Source organism: Abramis brama (assembly GCF_963993115.1).
Source record: "Abramis brama genome assembly, chromosome: 24".
In the NCBI taxonomy this organism is placed as follows: Eukaryota; Metazoa; Chordata; class Actinopteri; order Cypriniformes; family Leuciscidae; genus Abramis; species Abramis brama.
In genome coordinates, this window is record NC_139986.1 from 19,956,546 (window position 1) to 19,973,413 (window position 16,868).

Sequence of the window (16,868 nt, forward strand, 5' to 3'; positions counted from 1 at the left end):
TGATTGTACTTTAACTCTTAACAGTACTTGCAGCAACACTCACTTTGCTTCTGAACACTGTGACGTATTCAGATGTTTTCAGAGTTCATCAGCTCCATGCTGATGGCTGGCACCGGCTGATCCGATTCGAACAGTAGGACTTTGTGAGATGTGGAGTTTGGAGACGACCCATCAATCAATGAGCTCGCCTGTCTGCAGTGCTATCACAGTGACTGAGAGAACTTAGCACACTAACAGTATAGTTAATGCTAGGGCTGCAACCCAATGCTAACAGGGCAGATTAAATTCTATAGTGTATGCTAAACAATTGTGTTCAAAAATAGCTTAAAATATAGTGATAGAAAATAAGCAAGTTAATATAAAAAGTTGTTAATGCCTACATTTGATGTCCATAGATATTGTTACGATGAATGATTGCATTCAGTTTCTTTGTTGTGCTCCATTTGATTGATATGCATGCATACACAAATATTAAAATTTTTATAGTCCAGCTAAACTCACACCAAACCAGCACTAATCATCATAAACCAGTCTGAACTAGCATGAAATCCTTCTGGTCTTTTCAGCAGGACGGTTGCAAGTGTGTTCTTCTCATCATAAATAACTTGATAAGGCAGTTATGGCAGAGTGAATGGAATTTTGTTTTCAGGGTTTTTTCTTGGAAAGAATGTTTCTGGTATACACACAGATGTGTCTACACACACACACACACACACACACACACACACACACAAGCAACACAATACGGACATTTACAGGATCCAGTGTGATGTGCTGCTCAAGGTCAACTCTTATTTGCTGTTGAGGGCTCTGTCCTTTCGATCTGTCTGGTCATATCCTGACTTTTCAGCAAGTGTGTGTGTGTACTTGTACATATTCTTTTTAGCTCTCATAGCATTCTGTCCTACCTATATTCCTCATATTTCTAGGGAAAAATTTAAAGCTTTTACCAATACATCACATGCATTTAAAATATCCATTCTTTCTCTTCCATGAAAACAGACCAAAAATTTTGATTCCGTTCTATTTTAAGCGTCATATTTGTGGGCAACATCTAATGTAAAAGGAGTATATTTGCATAAACGATAAACCATAAACATTGCAAAAATATCAGCTGGATTTCATCAGGGAACATTGTATAGAGATATAAATTGACATCACAATTGTGTGATATCAGGAAAATCTTGTGGTCTGTGCGCATGGATGTTAAATGCATGATTTTTATGATTGGATATCTCTTATACAGCATTTTCTCTGATACCTTCTCGTTTCACGCCTAGACTGTTCACCGCTCTCTCTCCATCTCTTTCTCACGCAATCATGCAGTCGACATAAAGAAAGCTTACTACTGTAACCTTATTTTATTCCCTGGCTGATAACTTTTAAATGTAATATTTCTGCACATTATTCAGAAAATAAAATCACATTTTCCTTTGTGAGAGACACTTCCTGTTTGTGTGTCATGATAAATTCTGATGCGTCTTCCCATTTTATTTTATATTTTATTAGCTTTTTAAAACACATCTATTAGTTTTGAAGCATTAACTAGCTGAAAAATATAGCACCTTTGCGTTTATGGTTAATGATGTTTTGAACTAATTTAGATGGGAGAGACTTTTTTTTTTTTTTTTACTAATGAAGAGTTTAATGAGATCCATGAATGAAAGACCATGAATCCAGCCATCTATATGTGTTTATACCTAAAAGTTGATCAAATTCAACTAAAATATTGATTATCCTTGGATATGTCCTGGCTATATATTATATTATTTATTAGGCTATGTCCTGATATATCTTTTGATGTGTTCTGGCTTAACCTTTTTGTTTCAGAAGGAAATATGTCACCACAGAAAAAAGAATTGCAAGATGTGCTCTTAAAAATATAGTTGAGATTAATGATGTTTTAAAATGTCCACCTGCAGAATGACAATTTGATGAAGTATGAAGCATCCAGCGAGCAGATAGTCTGCTCTTATTCCTCTAAATAAATAACCATGTCAGAGTGAGCGAGAGAGTAAAACACGCAGAAAGAACTTGCAGCGAGAGCAGAGAAAGATAACATGCAGGAAATTGAGAAAGGATGACAGCTTTGTGTGAGCCAAGAGATGCTTGAGATCTTTCTCAGCAGTTCTCTTAAACCTTTACACCTTTACACAGGCCATGAAGTCAGATACCTTACATTCACAATTCCTATGTGCAGAACGAGAGAATGAGGGGGGTAGAGCAATCATTGTGCTCTTTAAATTACTACCGCATATTGCCAATCATATATTGTTTTATGACCAACTCAGTCAATGTTCAGTTTGCAGTGTAATTTTCATATCCTCGATTGCAAATGCAGCGCACTGTGGGTTCACTTTATTTTTACATCAGCACAGGTAATGACCTTTTTGACCATTACAGTTTGCCGAGTTCAGGGAAGATGAGCACATTACTTCAGATTTGGAATGAGGAGTATATTAAAAACTACTATCAAGTTCAACTCGGTCATCCTCCTGTTTTAACTGAAATCAACTTGCACTGATATATCTTAAAATATATCAGTGCCATTGTTTTGTCTCAAGATGCACACCAGTAATGTTTTTTTTTTTTTCTAAAGCACATTTATAAAAGCTACTTAAATGTCCTAATTGACCTAAGGCCTAATCCTGGCTTAATCTAAACCCTGTCTGTGAAACCAGGCCATATTGTTGTAAAATATGATTTCAATGCAATAATAATAACAACACAAATAATTATGATAAAATATTATAATATCCAGGTGAGCTTGATTCCAGAATATTATTATCATTATTATTATTATTATACATGTAATAAAAAGAACACTTAAAATTGTATTTAAAATATATACTAATATTTAACATTTATATTTTTTGTCATTTAATATCAGTAGTAAATCACCTAAATCATAGTTTAGTTTTACAAGTTTAATGTGAGCTTCACTGAACTAAGTAGACAATTAAGTACTTAGTCACAATTATTTGAATTTTATAATTCATAAAACCACATTTTCACAACATTGACAGCCCTAGTGGAGGGAGAGAGAAGTGCAGTACAGACAGAGCTGCTACTTCTGCTAACAGACGTACAGACAGATGGAGAAGTGTTTTAAAGCTGTGTGTGTGTTAGGGGTTGACTGAGTCACTCTACGGCCCATCCAGGAAATGAGCCCCGCTCTGCTGCACTGAAGCCTATCACCGCCTCTCTGTCTGCCTGTCTCTGTCTTGCACACTCATACACACACAGTGAATGAGAATGGACCAGTGCTCCCCCTATGGTTTCTCTGCATTAAATGCCCTTTTTCTATTTTAGGAGATGAAGAAAGACTCGAAAAAGGAGGTGAAGAAGGAGTCCAGTTTGACCGGATCGAGATCAGACCTGTCCAATGGCAGCGCCAGCCCGAAATCAGAACCCATCCTCAGACCCGCTAAGAAAGGTAGCACATCTGATATGAAAAGTAGACCAGTGTTTATTCAGCACAATACACCCACACAAACTCACCCTCATGTCTCACAGGACAGGATTTGGGGGCTGGTTAAAGCTTCTGTGGATCAAAGATTCAATTAAACAGAGATCTGGCTCAGATTTGCTTCTCACAGATGAAAAGAGAGACAGTTAAATATATAAAAAAAAGACTCATCCTTCTTAAATGTGCCAAGTCACCCATACGGGTCCAGAATCTGTCCATCAGACCGGTTGTAGTGCGTGTGTGTGTGTGCGTGTGATTGGGCCTTTGAGAGTAAGTACAGTATTACTCTCCTCAGACCAGAAACCATTTTCTCCTACCACTTCCTGTGCGTGTGACGGTACACAATTACATAAACATCACATATAGTCTTAATCGGGCCACTGTGAATCCTCTGTGTGGTCAGAGATCAGTTTGGCCAAATTAGTTGAGTATGTTGCCAAATTTATTTAAAATAAAATGCATAATTAAAAAATATGGATGAAAATATGGAAGTAAATAATTTGGGTCATAGAGATATATTTAAAAAAATATATCTACTGGATACTATTTTCACTGTTTTCTATTTAAATGTAATATCTGGTTTCTGAAACATTCTGTTAAGAGTCCTCATTGTACATGTATCACCTGATTTTCAGACAACAGCACTAGTGTTGGTTCATGTGACTTTAATTTGTTTTTCAGATAGAGATGTTGGTTTCCAAAGAAAACGTGAACCAAAATACAGTATGTGTGTCTCATTGGTTTTCCCCAGAGTATAAAGTATTGAAATATTTCGGCATTCTCAGTATATGGTATCAAGATATTGATATCGATAGGTCAGAGTTGGGATGCCCGGTTTCTCCATTCTGTAGAGAACTAAAACTTTGAGTATCTACAGTATTGTCAGAGGCTGATTTATGAGCTACATACAAGTCTGTATGTATAGTGATCAGCACTGGAGTAAAATGTGTTGCTAATTGTCTAGCATAAATTAAGAGAAGAGCGACACCTAGTGCTAGAATGTGTAAGTGCTGCTCTGTTTTTTATTTGTTGATGGATGGTTGATAGATAGATAGGTAGATAGGCAACTCACAAATCATTTATCCATGTGTATGTCATGTAAACAGGTGAGGCAATCCGAAAAAGGCGCTGCAAAGCTACCTTTAGCTACACTCCGCAGAATGAAGATGAACTGGAACTGAAGATCGGAGATGTTATTGAGATTCTGGGAGAAGTGAGTAATGTACAAGACTGTAGTTTAAAACAAATACATGACCATCACATTATAAATATATTTCATGTCACAGATCGTTTCTACCAAATATGGAGTCTCTAATTCTTAAAACTACCTTTGTGTGTGTTTTCTCGCTCAGGTGGAGGAGGGATGGTGGGAGGGATCTCTCAGCGGCAAAACTGGGATGTTCCCTTCTAACTTCACCAAGGAGCTGTTGGCCGAGGCTGAGGATCTGACCCCACAGGAAGACACGCGCAGCACACGAACCAGTCAGTCTCTACACCACAAACTCTCTTGACCACATCTGAAAATGCTTCCTCATATTACCATCCCAATGACTTTGAAAATTCCCAGGGATCCAGGTCATGATAGAAAAGAATGGAATATATTTTGGAGCATGTTTTTCTTCTTATTGAAGACATATTGTCTTATTGAAGTGATGATTTTCCAGCAAACAAGCAGATGGTGAACTTGAAACATGACTGTCATGATTCACACCATTAAGCAAGCGACTCCCACAGTGGTTTGTGAGGCTTGTGATGTTACAGAGTGTAATGAGGTTAAGTGTGGGGAAATCTCCACCTCCTCCCAACAGCTGATGAAGTCACTTAGATAAGTGGTGAAACATTTGTAACACATGGAAGAAATGCATCCAGATGTTTTACATCTAATCAATCATGTTACATGCATCTTAGCATTCGCTTACTTCTCTGCTTTTAACCAATCACAAATAATAAAATAATTTAAAAAACAATTAAGATAAATCACTTACTAGAAGAAGTTTATTTTATTTGTTTAGCTGCATGTCATGTGACCATAAGCCAGCATCAGAGTGAACTGTGAACATGCAAATGGGTTGTTTACTTATTGAACTATTCATTTAAAATCTCAGGGGTACTTAAAGTACAGCTCATGAAAAATGGGGGCAAAAACAAAAGTGTTACGTTTATAATTTTTTAAACGAAACATTTTATTTTAAAGGGGTTCGGCTGGCAAAAAAAAGTTAATAGCCTAATAAATGCATGCGCAAATGTCGCTGTTTTAAGTTCACTGATTTTTTTGCATTTATTTGATCAAAAATACAATAAAACAGTAATATTAGTAATATTGTGAAACATAAGTACAATTTAAATACATTTAAAAATATATATATATATAATATTCCTGTGATGGGCTGAATTTTCAGAATCATTACTCCAGTCTTCAGTGTCACATGATCCTTCAGAAATCTTTATAATATACTGATTTGGTGCTCAAGAAATCTGTAAACAGTTATTTATCCTTATTGTGACATTTGATCACTTTAATGTATTCTTGCTAAATAAAAGTATTATTTTCTTTAAAAAAGACTTTTTAACAGTAGTGTATATTTCTATAATAAAATTAAACTTTATAAATAAATTGTGTTCATTAACATTCGTTTTAGCTGTAACGTTTACATATAATACCTACAGCGGGGGAAATAAGTATTGAACACGTCATCATTTTTCTCAGTAAATATATTTCCAAAGGTGCTATTGACATGAAATTTTCACCAGATGTTGGCAACAACCCAAGTAAGCCATACATACAAAGAAAGAGGAAAGGGAGGCGCAAAAAGGCATGGAAAGCCAAGACAACTGCTGAAAACTTACAGGAATTAAAAAGCAATCCAGCCCCCTGTCAGTGGAAATTAATAACAGCTGGTTCAGTCCCAAATGATGGCCTACAAAAAGGTCTCATTGCCAAGGTGTCACACAAGACACATCTCATGATGGGTAAAAGCAAAGAGCTGTCTCAAGACCTTCGCAACCTAATTGTTGCAAAACATAATGATGGCATTGGTTATAGGCGCCATTCTAAGCTTCTGAATGGTCCAGTGAGCACTTTTGGGGCCATAATACGGAAGTGGAAAGACAATAATTTCACCATAAATTTGCCTCGACCAGTGCTCCTCGCAAGATTTCTGATAGAGGAGTGAAAAGAATAATCAGAAGAGTTGTCCAAGAGCCAAGGATCACTTGTGGAGAGCTGCACCTCCCTTTCTTCATGTGTTCAATACTTTTTCCCTGTGTCATTTCACATTATTACACATAACTTAATTTCTGAACTTATTTTTGTTTGTTTCTTTGTATGTATGGCTTACTTGGGTTGTTGCCAACATCTGGTGAAAATTTCATGTCAATAGCACCTTTGGAAATATATTTACTGAGAAAAATGATGACGTGTTCAATACTTATTTCCCCCGCTGTATATCAGCGAAATGTCAGGATTCATTTACCAAAATTCACCTACTGAAATGCACAAGCGTGCACAGCACTACAGATCTACTCTAACAGTCCAGCTGTGAAGAATGCTGTATTCAAAGCTGCATGCAAATGCTTTCAGTCCTCCTCTGAAACGTGTTTGTGTATTTGCAGGTATAAAGGACAGCACCGGCTCAGAGAGTGATGGTGGCGACTCCAGTAGTTTACGGTCTGACACTGGCAGTGTGTCCTCCAGTTCTGAGATTCAGCCCAAGAAGGTTCGGGGGTTCGGCTTCGGGGACATTTTCAAAGACCAGCCGATCAAGCTCCGCCCACGATCCATGGACATGGAGAATGAGGTGGAGAAGGTGAGTTTGGAATATTGGTATCTCTGTGTTTTAATGAAGCAAAAGAAAAGTGGATGTGCGGCTCTCAGATTTTACGACTCTCTTCCTCAGTAATTACAGTCAGGCCGTCTCAATCTCGGTCCCCTGCGTTCACTCAGCCTTCGGCCCCACAGTCTCTTGTTCATTAAAACCTTCCTGCCTTCCTGTCCCACTGAGAGTGGCATGTATTCCTTTGCTCATTTTCTCTACCCTTCGTTGGCTCTCTTTATTAGTCCCACATTTAATTTATGTATTTCATTTCTTTTTCTTTCTTTTTTTGGGGGGTTTGTGTTATTGTGGAAACTGATTATTTTGTGTGTTTGTCTCTCTCTGCCAAGTTCTTGCTCAGAAGTGTGAGTCTGTGTAGTTAAGAAGTTAATAATTCCATATTCATGTGAACTTTCTATATGCTTAGAGTACTCTAGGGATATATATATATATAGATATATGTACCATATTTATTATCGTCCGATATTAAATATTTAATTATGCATGATATAATATGCTGATTCAAAAGAATGTTCAAAAGAACAGCATTTATTTGAAAAAAAAAAATGTATCCTAAATGTCCTTAGTCACTTTTGATCACTTCACCTTGCTAATTAAAATAATTATTTTCTTTTTGAACAGTAGTGTGTATTGATTTAATACTATGCGCAATATATCGGTACCATATTGATTATTGCCCGGTATTAAATATTTAATTATGCATGATAATTTCCCATATTTTCACATTTACATTATTTTTGCAATTATCTAACAATTTAATGGTAATCTTTAACTAAATTCACTAGTAGCATTACATTGTTTTTTTAAATTGCTTCATAAATTAATTAATTAAAACAAAACAAAAATTCTTATAAAACTTTAATGTATATAAAATAATTATTTATTGGTTAACAACACTGTAATCTGCCCTCATTATTGAACCCATAAAGCAATGTGTTCAACCCGATCTTCTTTTTCCTATGACAGAATTTTACACTGCCACACATTATTACACAAACTTCGATAAACAATACAAAATAATAATTTAATCATTTAAATTTAAAATAATTAATTATTATTATTATATAATTATAGTTAAAAATAATTTAACTGAATTAAACATGCAACATGAGGACATGTGATGTGATATATATATATATATTGTGTGTGTGTGTGTGTGTGAGCTGGGCCGGTATTCTCTGTCACTAAGAAAGGAAGTTATTGTCAAAGAAGTGTTTATGGGACGTCTTCCGCACTTTGTCTCTCTCAGCCTCACTTTGTTTAGTCCTAAAGAAAAGGAAATCTCTTCAGATCTATTATTATATACCGCAGTGCTTAACTCTTCCACCTGTTACATACAGAGACAATTTTCTTCTTTGCAAGGCAAGTGATTATTGCAATATGGAAATGCAGTGTCGTTTATAAGCTGAAGGTTTACCCACATACAAATTTACCACACCCTGACACGGCTCTCTTTCCATGTCCACCCCTATCCTCCTCTCTTCCTCTCTCTCTCTGAGTGGTTTCCTGACTGAAGGGCTGTTGTAAAGCAGAAGTCGGGCTTGTAAGACTGTAAGAGACTGTCATGACTCAGGGGGGAGTGAACTGTGGTTAGACTGAAAGCTTGTTGTAGGTTCCTGTTGCAGGCAGGACTTGCGCGCACAGTCCTACGTATGCATGCCGGATATTTCTGAAGGATTGTTTTTGTCATTTTGAGTAAAGACAAAGGTAAATAAGACCTATTTTTCTCTGCAACTCTTTCTTAATCTGTCCGTCTTTCTACAGTATGTTAACACTGTGCTAAAACTGTGGCTTCCTCGCTAGAAGTGAGCTGTTAAATACGACCGCCGAGATGTTTCGTTTCATGTGGCGGTGATTTGGGTTTCAAGACAGGGCATTATGGGACTTCCGGGGTTGAAGTCAAAGTAGGGTCTTCACAGAGATGACATGTGGCCTTTGAGAAGAGCAGTGCAGCCAGATGTTGTAATGATGTTCTTATGTCGTTTAAACATTTGGGTGCCACATGGCGCTTGTTAGTCCGACTCCATCATGACTGCTCTAAATGAGAGGAAAAGGAAGAGAGGGAGAAGGAGGAAGAGTGGGTAGGGTTTTTTTTTTTTCTGAGTGAACAGCGAATATGTGTGTTAAGGCCACATTGGGAGTGCAGGATGTTAAAGAGCTTGTTGTGTGTCAGGTTGGATTGATTCCCTGCCATGTTTGTGGAAGGATTGTGGCTTCCCTGTGGGAAAGAGGCCAGATAAACAGTCAACTGGACAGTACGCTATTCACACACGTATGTTTGAATTCACTGGGCCCCTGACAACTTCCTTATGGCCTCCCAACTGCACAACAGCTTTTGATTAATTCTGCAGATTGTTCTTTGTTATCAAAAAATGCAGTTTTTTTTTTTGTGAGACTGTTGGACTCGGGGTCAATGTTTCTAGTTGCCCTCATTGACTGCCATGCATACTCAACAGCATTATTGTTTTTAATATGAATTAATATTGATATTAAATTACTTGTAACATGTATTAACTTTAACATAAATGTATAAAGATGTCTAATATACTACTATTCAGCAAGGACACGTTCAGTTGATCAAAAGGGACAGTACAGACATTTATAATGTTGCCAAAATATTTCTGTTTCAAATAAATGCTGTTCTTTTGAACTTTCTAATCATCCTGATAAAAGTATCACAGTTTCCACAAAAATATTAAGCAACACAGCTATTTTCAACATTGATGATGATAAGAGATGTTTCTTGAGCACCAAATCAGCGTATTAGAATGATTTCTGAAGGATCATGTGACACTGAAGACTGGCGTTATAATGCTGAAAAATGGCTACTTTGTCGTGACAGTAATAAATGGCATTTTAAAATATATTTAAATAGAAAACAGTTATTTTAAATTGTAATATTTCACAATATTACCTTTTTCACTGGTAATAAATGTTTTATCTTATTTTTATCTTACCGACCCTAAACTTTTGAATGGCATGTTCGAAGTAGTATTTAATATAAGTATTTGATTCTCCTCAGCCTCCGATGGTGAAGAAAGTCGCTCCAGCTGTTGCCCAGGAAACCATGAAGGCGGAGCCTGAAAACAAGGCCAAAGGTAACAGGATTAGATCATACCTGTTCTGTGGATTATTTCAATGCCTAGATTGTCCATACAGTATACTCAAATTGTATGCAAATACGACATAATTGTTTCTTGATGTGACTTGTGGCTGTGAACATTTAAATTACAGCAAAGGAGTTTTGCAAAGTAATTTTCCCGTATGAAGCTCAAAACGAAGATGAGCTCTCAATCAAAGAAGGAGATATTGTTGCGATTGTCAATAAGGTGAGTATGGTGATTGAACACAAAATTGTTCTAAAACCAATCAAATTAGCTACTATATATATATATATATATATATATATATATATATATATATATATATATATATATATATATATATATATATATATATATGCATGCATACAATACATACATACATACAATACACATATACATATACATATACATACACACACATATTAATAGTTATTCATTTTAATGGCCACGCCCAATGTGAAATCTTATTGGTTAAAAATTCCTCTCCAGATAACTATAAAGTATATTGAACATCAAATATGTTCTGATTGACATTTCTGCTTTTGTTGTGGTTGACAAATTGTTACTGACATCATGTCAGGCTTGATTAGAACACAGATAGACTGCTGAAATGTGTGCTTTCCTTGTTTGTTGTTGTGTGTAGGATTGTGCAGACGCTGGTTGGTGGGTTGGAGAGCTGAACGGCAAACAGGGAGTGTTTCCAGACAACTTTGTAAAGTTATTCATTCCTGAGGTAGAAAAAGAGGTGAGATCTTATTTTTGTCTCTCTTTGACATACTTTAGCTAACGGGGAGCTCCCGTCCTGTATATCAACGGGCCTCAGTCTCTGAGCAAAAGGAGAGCTGTGGTGGAATAAACACACACACACACACACGCTGCCCTCTGCCCTGTATTTTTGCCTCCCTCCTTACCCTTTGCCTGATTGAGCAGCATGTCCTTTGATGTTTGCTGTGTGGCCTGAAGGGATTGTGTTTTTAATAGGACAAATGTGTATGTTTAATGTATGTGTTTTAGTATGAGTTTTAAAGGGCGATCAGTGTGTTAATGAGTGCACATGTGTGTTTTAATAGGTGTACTGTGTGTTTTAACTGTGTGTGTGCTTACAGAGACCTAAGAAACCACCTCCCCCTGCAGCACCAACCACTAAACAGGTCACAGGTAACAAACTCCTTTCCTTTTCTTTCTGCATTTTTTTTTCTGCAGATGTAAAAATGTGTAGTATACAGGCAGAGTACTCTACATGGGGTACTGTATCCCACTATGCATTACTCTCGACCTTACCCTTTTCCATTTCTTGTGTAACAAATGTAAGCAAGAAGGATTCAAAAATAATTTATTTCTGTCACTAAATTAAACATGCAACGTGGTCCTATGAAGTCATGAAAACAATGTATCAGTTCAAAATGGATTTTAAAAAATTATATTATATTATATTATATTATATTATATTATATTATATTATATTATATTATATTATATTACATTATATTATTCTGGCTCTTCCTTGTGGCTTACAAATCTTTCAGCTGTCTATTTAATGATCATTGGAATCTTTCATTATGATCTATCATAATGATCTTCTCTGTCATAATAGTGTTCACTTGTTCATGGATATACAGTATGTATATACATTATGTACAGTATATATACCAGCTTACTCAGAAATCACTTAAAATATAAATAGGCAAGAGTTCCTTATAGCTTCTCTTCAGAGGTTTTGAAACTCGGCCCACGGAATCTTTGTATTAACGTACCATGAAATTGGAGGGAGAAACAAAGGCTACGTTTAGAGGGAACACAGAAATTATGGAGTAGTTATATTTCCAACACTAGTGTATGGAATAGTGATAGACAGATATTTGACCATTTTTGCATTATCAACCAATTTAGGCAAGGCAAGTTTATTTATATAGCACATTTCATACACTATGGCAATTCAAAGTGCTTTACAGAAAGGAATTAAAATAATCACAAAATAAAAGCAAGGAAAATTAAAACAGTTATAAACGAAATTAAAAGAGATATATGATACAGTTATAAAATCAATTAAAAGAGTAAAAAGATGATACATAGATAAACTTCTCATCTGGCAAAAAACCGGTGTATCATTTTTCACAACTCCCAGATATACTGTGATTATCTATTATCTATCCAATTATCTATTGGACGTCTCCGATGGACCCGATTTTTCCCTAAAATCGGACAGGAGGAGCTCTAGGACTGACTCACGGGATAAACTCGGGTTCACTGCCCCAGTCCGCACCCCAAAAAAACATTTGTTCGGAAGCTCTAGGAATGAAATCAATCCAGTCCGCACCCCACAGAACAGGTTTAATCACGTCAAACTCACTACTCCAACACAGACCCAGGCCATCAGCATGGTTTCATCTCTCAAGTTCCCCAATTAAGTGGTTTATGTTTCTCTCTTACCCAGTTCTCAGAGCCATTTGAGTTCAGTTTAGAATCAAAAGGAAGAATACATTGCAGTCAGTCGGACGTACAGTGGATACATTTATAAAAATAACTAAAAGAAAGAAACTGGCAAAACACTGGTGTATCATATTTTGTACAGCTGCTTGTTATACTGTGAGATTATCCCATGTGAATTGTACTGTGTCTTTATATCATTTATAATTTATATCAATCAATATTGTTAAAATTGAGTGTTCATGTAATTTCAGTGCTTTGCTTGTATAACCGGTCTTACTGACCCGTTCTGAGTGGGATTCAAACTGGGGTGTCTGGTGTGGGAAGCGGGCTCGCTAACAATGGCGCTAAATACTGCATCATCTAGCGTCAGTCGCTAATACACCTCTTGAGGCCAGGGGAGTGAGGTTTACATGCCTAGCTCTTACTGGCCTACGTCCATTACACTCACCCCCCTAAACCTAATGTAACCGGTCCTATTTGACCCGCTCCGAGCGGGATTCAAACCAAGCTCTCCGGTGTGGGAGGCGAGCGAGCTAACAAGCACACTAAAGACCGCAGCTGCTGGCGTCAGTTGCTAGTGCGCCTCTCGAGGCCAGGGCAGTGAGGTTTACACGCACAGCCTTACTGGCCTACATTACACCTGCAATTAAATTGTTTGATTGGGTGCCAAAGTTTGAAACTGCTAATGAAATTACTTATTTTTCCATCACAAATTATATTATCAGCATAACAATTTGAGTAAAAAGTTGAATTATAAATATTAACATGGATTTCACACTGTTTCAGTCATGTAAAATAGTTATGTAATCATAATATAATAATATAACAATATAATAGATAGTATTTTAAAACCTGTTTTAAACTGTTGCATGCTACATTGTTTAATAAGACTTCACATGACCACGTTATTTTTGTGACAGAAATAAATGATTAAATCTGACATTTGTCTCACTGGAAATGGAAGGTCAAGTCAAGACTACTGCATTGTGGGATAACTAGGGCTGTACTGTCCTAGTCGATTAGTCGATACGTTCTGGTTCGACCAAAATTCTGATTGGTCGATTTTCTGCCGCGTTTATTTCATCAGTTTTGCCGCGCTAAGGCGCGCTCATTTCATCAGGTGGAAAGCACTAACTGCTAATGAGGGTGTTTTCAGAATACCCTTGTTTCACTGTAACAGTCTATCTTCAAAACACCCCCCTTGTTTTCACCTTTTTTGGATTAGCCCAACCCAAGAGAGAGCGTCGAGCGTAGAAGGTTTGATGCTGAATATTATTTATTTAATTGTGAGAGCGTTTAATAGTCAGTCCTCTTCTAACATGTCAACAACAAAGAAATCGACAGTGTGGCAGCATTTTGTTAAAATTGATAACAGGAAAAAGGTCGAATGCAAAGTTTGCAAGCAAGTTTTCCACAGCTCGACGACAAACATGACATATCATCTAAAAGTGGTAAGCTCACTTGTCTGCGTTAGCTTGCCCTGTGTGTTTTGAGTAGGCTATATGAACATATCAGAATTTGCATATTTCAATGTTTTAGTGTGATAACCTAACTTTTTTTTTTTTTTTTTGAGCCTAATGCGCAATTGCGCTGTGCTGTTGGTTGTGTTAGTTTTGAGCCTAGGATGCTTTATTTTTCAGTTATGCACTTTATTTCGTTTCTGCTCTTGATCTGGTTTGTTTAATAAATATTCTTTTTTTTATTAAAGTGGACGTGCCTTTTGTGTTTATTAAGAGTAAAAGCTTTAAGTTAATAGCTGCTAGTCTATTCGTGTCAGCTGCGAAGCTGAGCTCATGTTCAGCCTCGCTCGGTGCGAGGACATGCACGGTGAAATGATAGTGTCTGACAGTTATAACTTATTATTATAACATATGACAAAAATAATTGTCTAAATTATGTTGCATATTCCTCAACAGTTCTTGTGATGATATCACTAGTTGACAACAGTACTATTTTCGGAAATCAAGCTATGATATTGCGCAGGTGCACGTGATGCAGCGCTGACAGACTCAAGTGTCAGACTCATTTCAGTGTAAAATAATTAGGTCAAAAACGATTTAATATACTGCAAATAGCCTACTATTTGTTTGTTTATTTATAATTCATTTAGGCGGACAACAAGGCTACCAAGTACTGCGCACAGTGCACATCTAATTAATTTAACGTTTTTTTTTTCTAACGTCATTTTTAGTCGATTTTTAGTCGAAAATTTCAGGACTTCAGTCGACCAAGATTTTCTTTGGTTGAGTACAGCCCTAGGGATAACTGTATACCACAATGCAATACTCTTGACTTTACCCTGTTGCTTTTATGTGCTTTTTGCTTCAGTGACAGCAGCACTCAAGCTGCATGAACTCCACAGGTTTGTGTAAAACCTGATGATCATATTCTCCTTCATGATTTGAGAATGATCCAAAGAGCATCTTCTGCTTCAATGGAAGCAAGAACATCTGACTGTCTGTACAAAGAGTCACATGATCAGTGTCACAAATATGTTTATATGATTAGTGACTTGGAGATAGTGCAGAGTCTTATGCATTTCTTCATTTTGCATTGTAACATTTCTTTTTCATTTTTTTTATTTCCATGTTTAAATTGGATTTTAAATCCTAGATGTTCAATTTGTGCATGTTTCCAGTGAGTCGGCTGTTGAACCCTCATATTGTGTGTATTGATCCCCAGACAAAAAGACAGAGGCAAGAAAGGTTCCACCAGAACGGCCCGAATCTCTCCCACAGAGAGCTGAGGAAAAAGGTTGGTAGCGTCTTTCAGAGTTGTTTTAATTTGAACTTTTACTGCGAAACTTGCCTTCCTCTAAAAGGTTTAGATTGACATAGTGCTTGTGTTTTCAAAGACTTCTTGCTTCTCTGAAGTAAACATAAGTTGGAATAACATTTTCTATCTCTGCTTTGACAATCCCTCTTTTAGTTTCCTGTAAACATCCTTGTATGACATTTTATACCCTTTGGTAATGATGATATCAGTGATGATGATGGTTATTACATATAGGTGAAGAGTCGAAGTTGGGTGAGATTCCAAAGCCGTCCCTCCCGGTTTTCCTCCCAAAGAAGCCTCTTCCTCCGAAGAACAACAACATGTCGAATCGACCGTCATCCCTGCCACCCAAACGCCCAGACAGACCTGAGAGACCAGCTGTACCCAATATACCGTCAGTCTCACACGTGTACTAGCATCACCAACACATACATGATCACATTCATCATGCCCTAATGCATCATTAGGGTTGGAATCATTTGAATTTGAACAATTCCGATTCTGCTTATCGATTCCGATTCTCATTGATTCCTAATTTTGATTCCAATACATTTGTTCTAAGTGTTACTGCGAAACATTTCATTGTAGCTGAATACCATGAACAAAAATCAACAGGATAAAGAACACTTACACAAGGAACTTTTTGAAATACCATAGCCTAACTAATATAAATTTCAAGCATTAAAGACAATTAAACACTCACTAATTAAAAAAAGAACAAATAAACAAATTAGCAATCGCACAACTGAATAAAGACACAATTGAAATAAACAGTGTTTTAAGAAGATTCTGGTACAAAAACTAAATTTACACTAAATAAACACTGCACTTTTTAAATAAAGCACACATTGCAAATATACTTACAAAAGTTACTCAGTCAAGAACAGCAAGTTAATTTTCTCTGTCTTTTGTTGTTTTATTAACGTTATTATAGAGACAGCAGCAGGAATATTAGGCTGCTGTCACTTTAAGAGCTGCACAGATCCAATATACTGTTACACATGCGTTTTCTTTGTCAACTGTTTACGTTTACTTAAGATATAACAGAAAACAGCGTGTGAGTCTTCTTGTAAGTCTTCATCGTGCGATATCTTATCTTCGATAAGAGGAATTTAAATTTCGATTTTATAACAAGTATCTGATTCCTGCCTTTTAAGTATCCAATTCCAGAACTGGAATAGATTTTCGATTCCAAAACCTATGCATCATGATATCTTATTATGTATCAGACTATCAGATGACATTCTTAATTTTTAT

At 36.4% G+C, this 16,868-nt stretch overlaps 1 protein-coding gene across 3 annotated transcripts in view; it reads left to right on the forward strand.

The window, feature by feature from the left end:
* Positions 1 to 16,868, forward strand: part of sh3kbp1 (SH3-domain kinase binding protein 1) — a 45,289-nt gene that overhangs the window by 23,111 nt on the left and 5,310 nt on the right. For 2 of the 3 annotated variants that reach the window (XM_084102617.1, XM_084102618.1), the window contains exons 3-13: positions 3,313 to 3,436; positions 4,151 to 4,192; positions 4,576 to 4,682; positions 4,822 to 4,951; positions 7,082 to 7,275; positions 10,325 to 10,400; positions 10,537 to 10,631; positions 11,050 to 11,151; positions 11,513 to 11,564; positions 15,519 to 15,590; positions 15,846 to 16,005. In XM_084102617.1, the coding sequence (XP_083958743.1) occupies positions 3,313 to 3,436; positions 4,151 to 4,192; positions 4,576 to 4,682; positions 4,822 to 4,951; positions 7,082 to 7,275; positions 10,325 to 10,400; positions 10,537 to 10,631; positions 11,050 to 11,151; positions 11,513 to 11,564; positions 15,519 to 15,590; positions 15,846 to 16,005 (1,154 nt within the window). The remainder of the gene's footprint in view (positions 1 to 3,312; positions 3,437 to 4,150; positions 4,193 to 4,575; positions 4,683 to 4,821; positions 4,952 to 7,081; positions 7,276 to 10,324; positions 10,401 to 10,536; positions 10,632 to 11,049; positions 11,152 to 11,512; positions 11,565 to 15,518; positions 15,591 to 15,845; positions 16,006 to 16,868) is intronic. The other variant, XM_084102619.1, reaches the window with a different exon arrangement.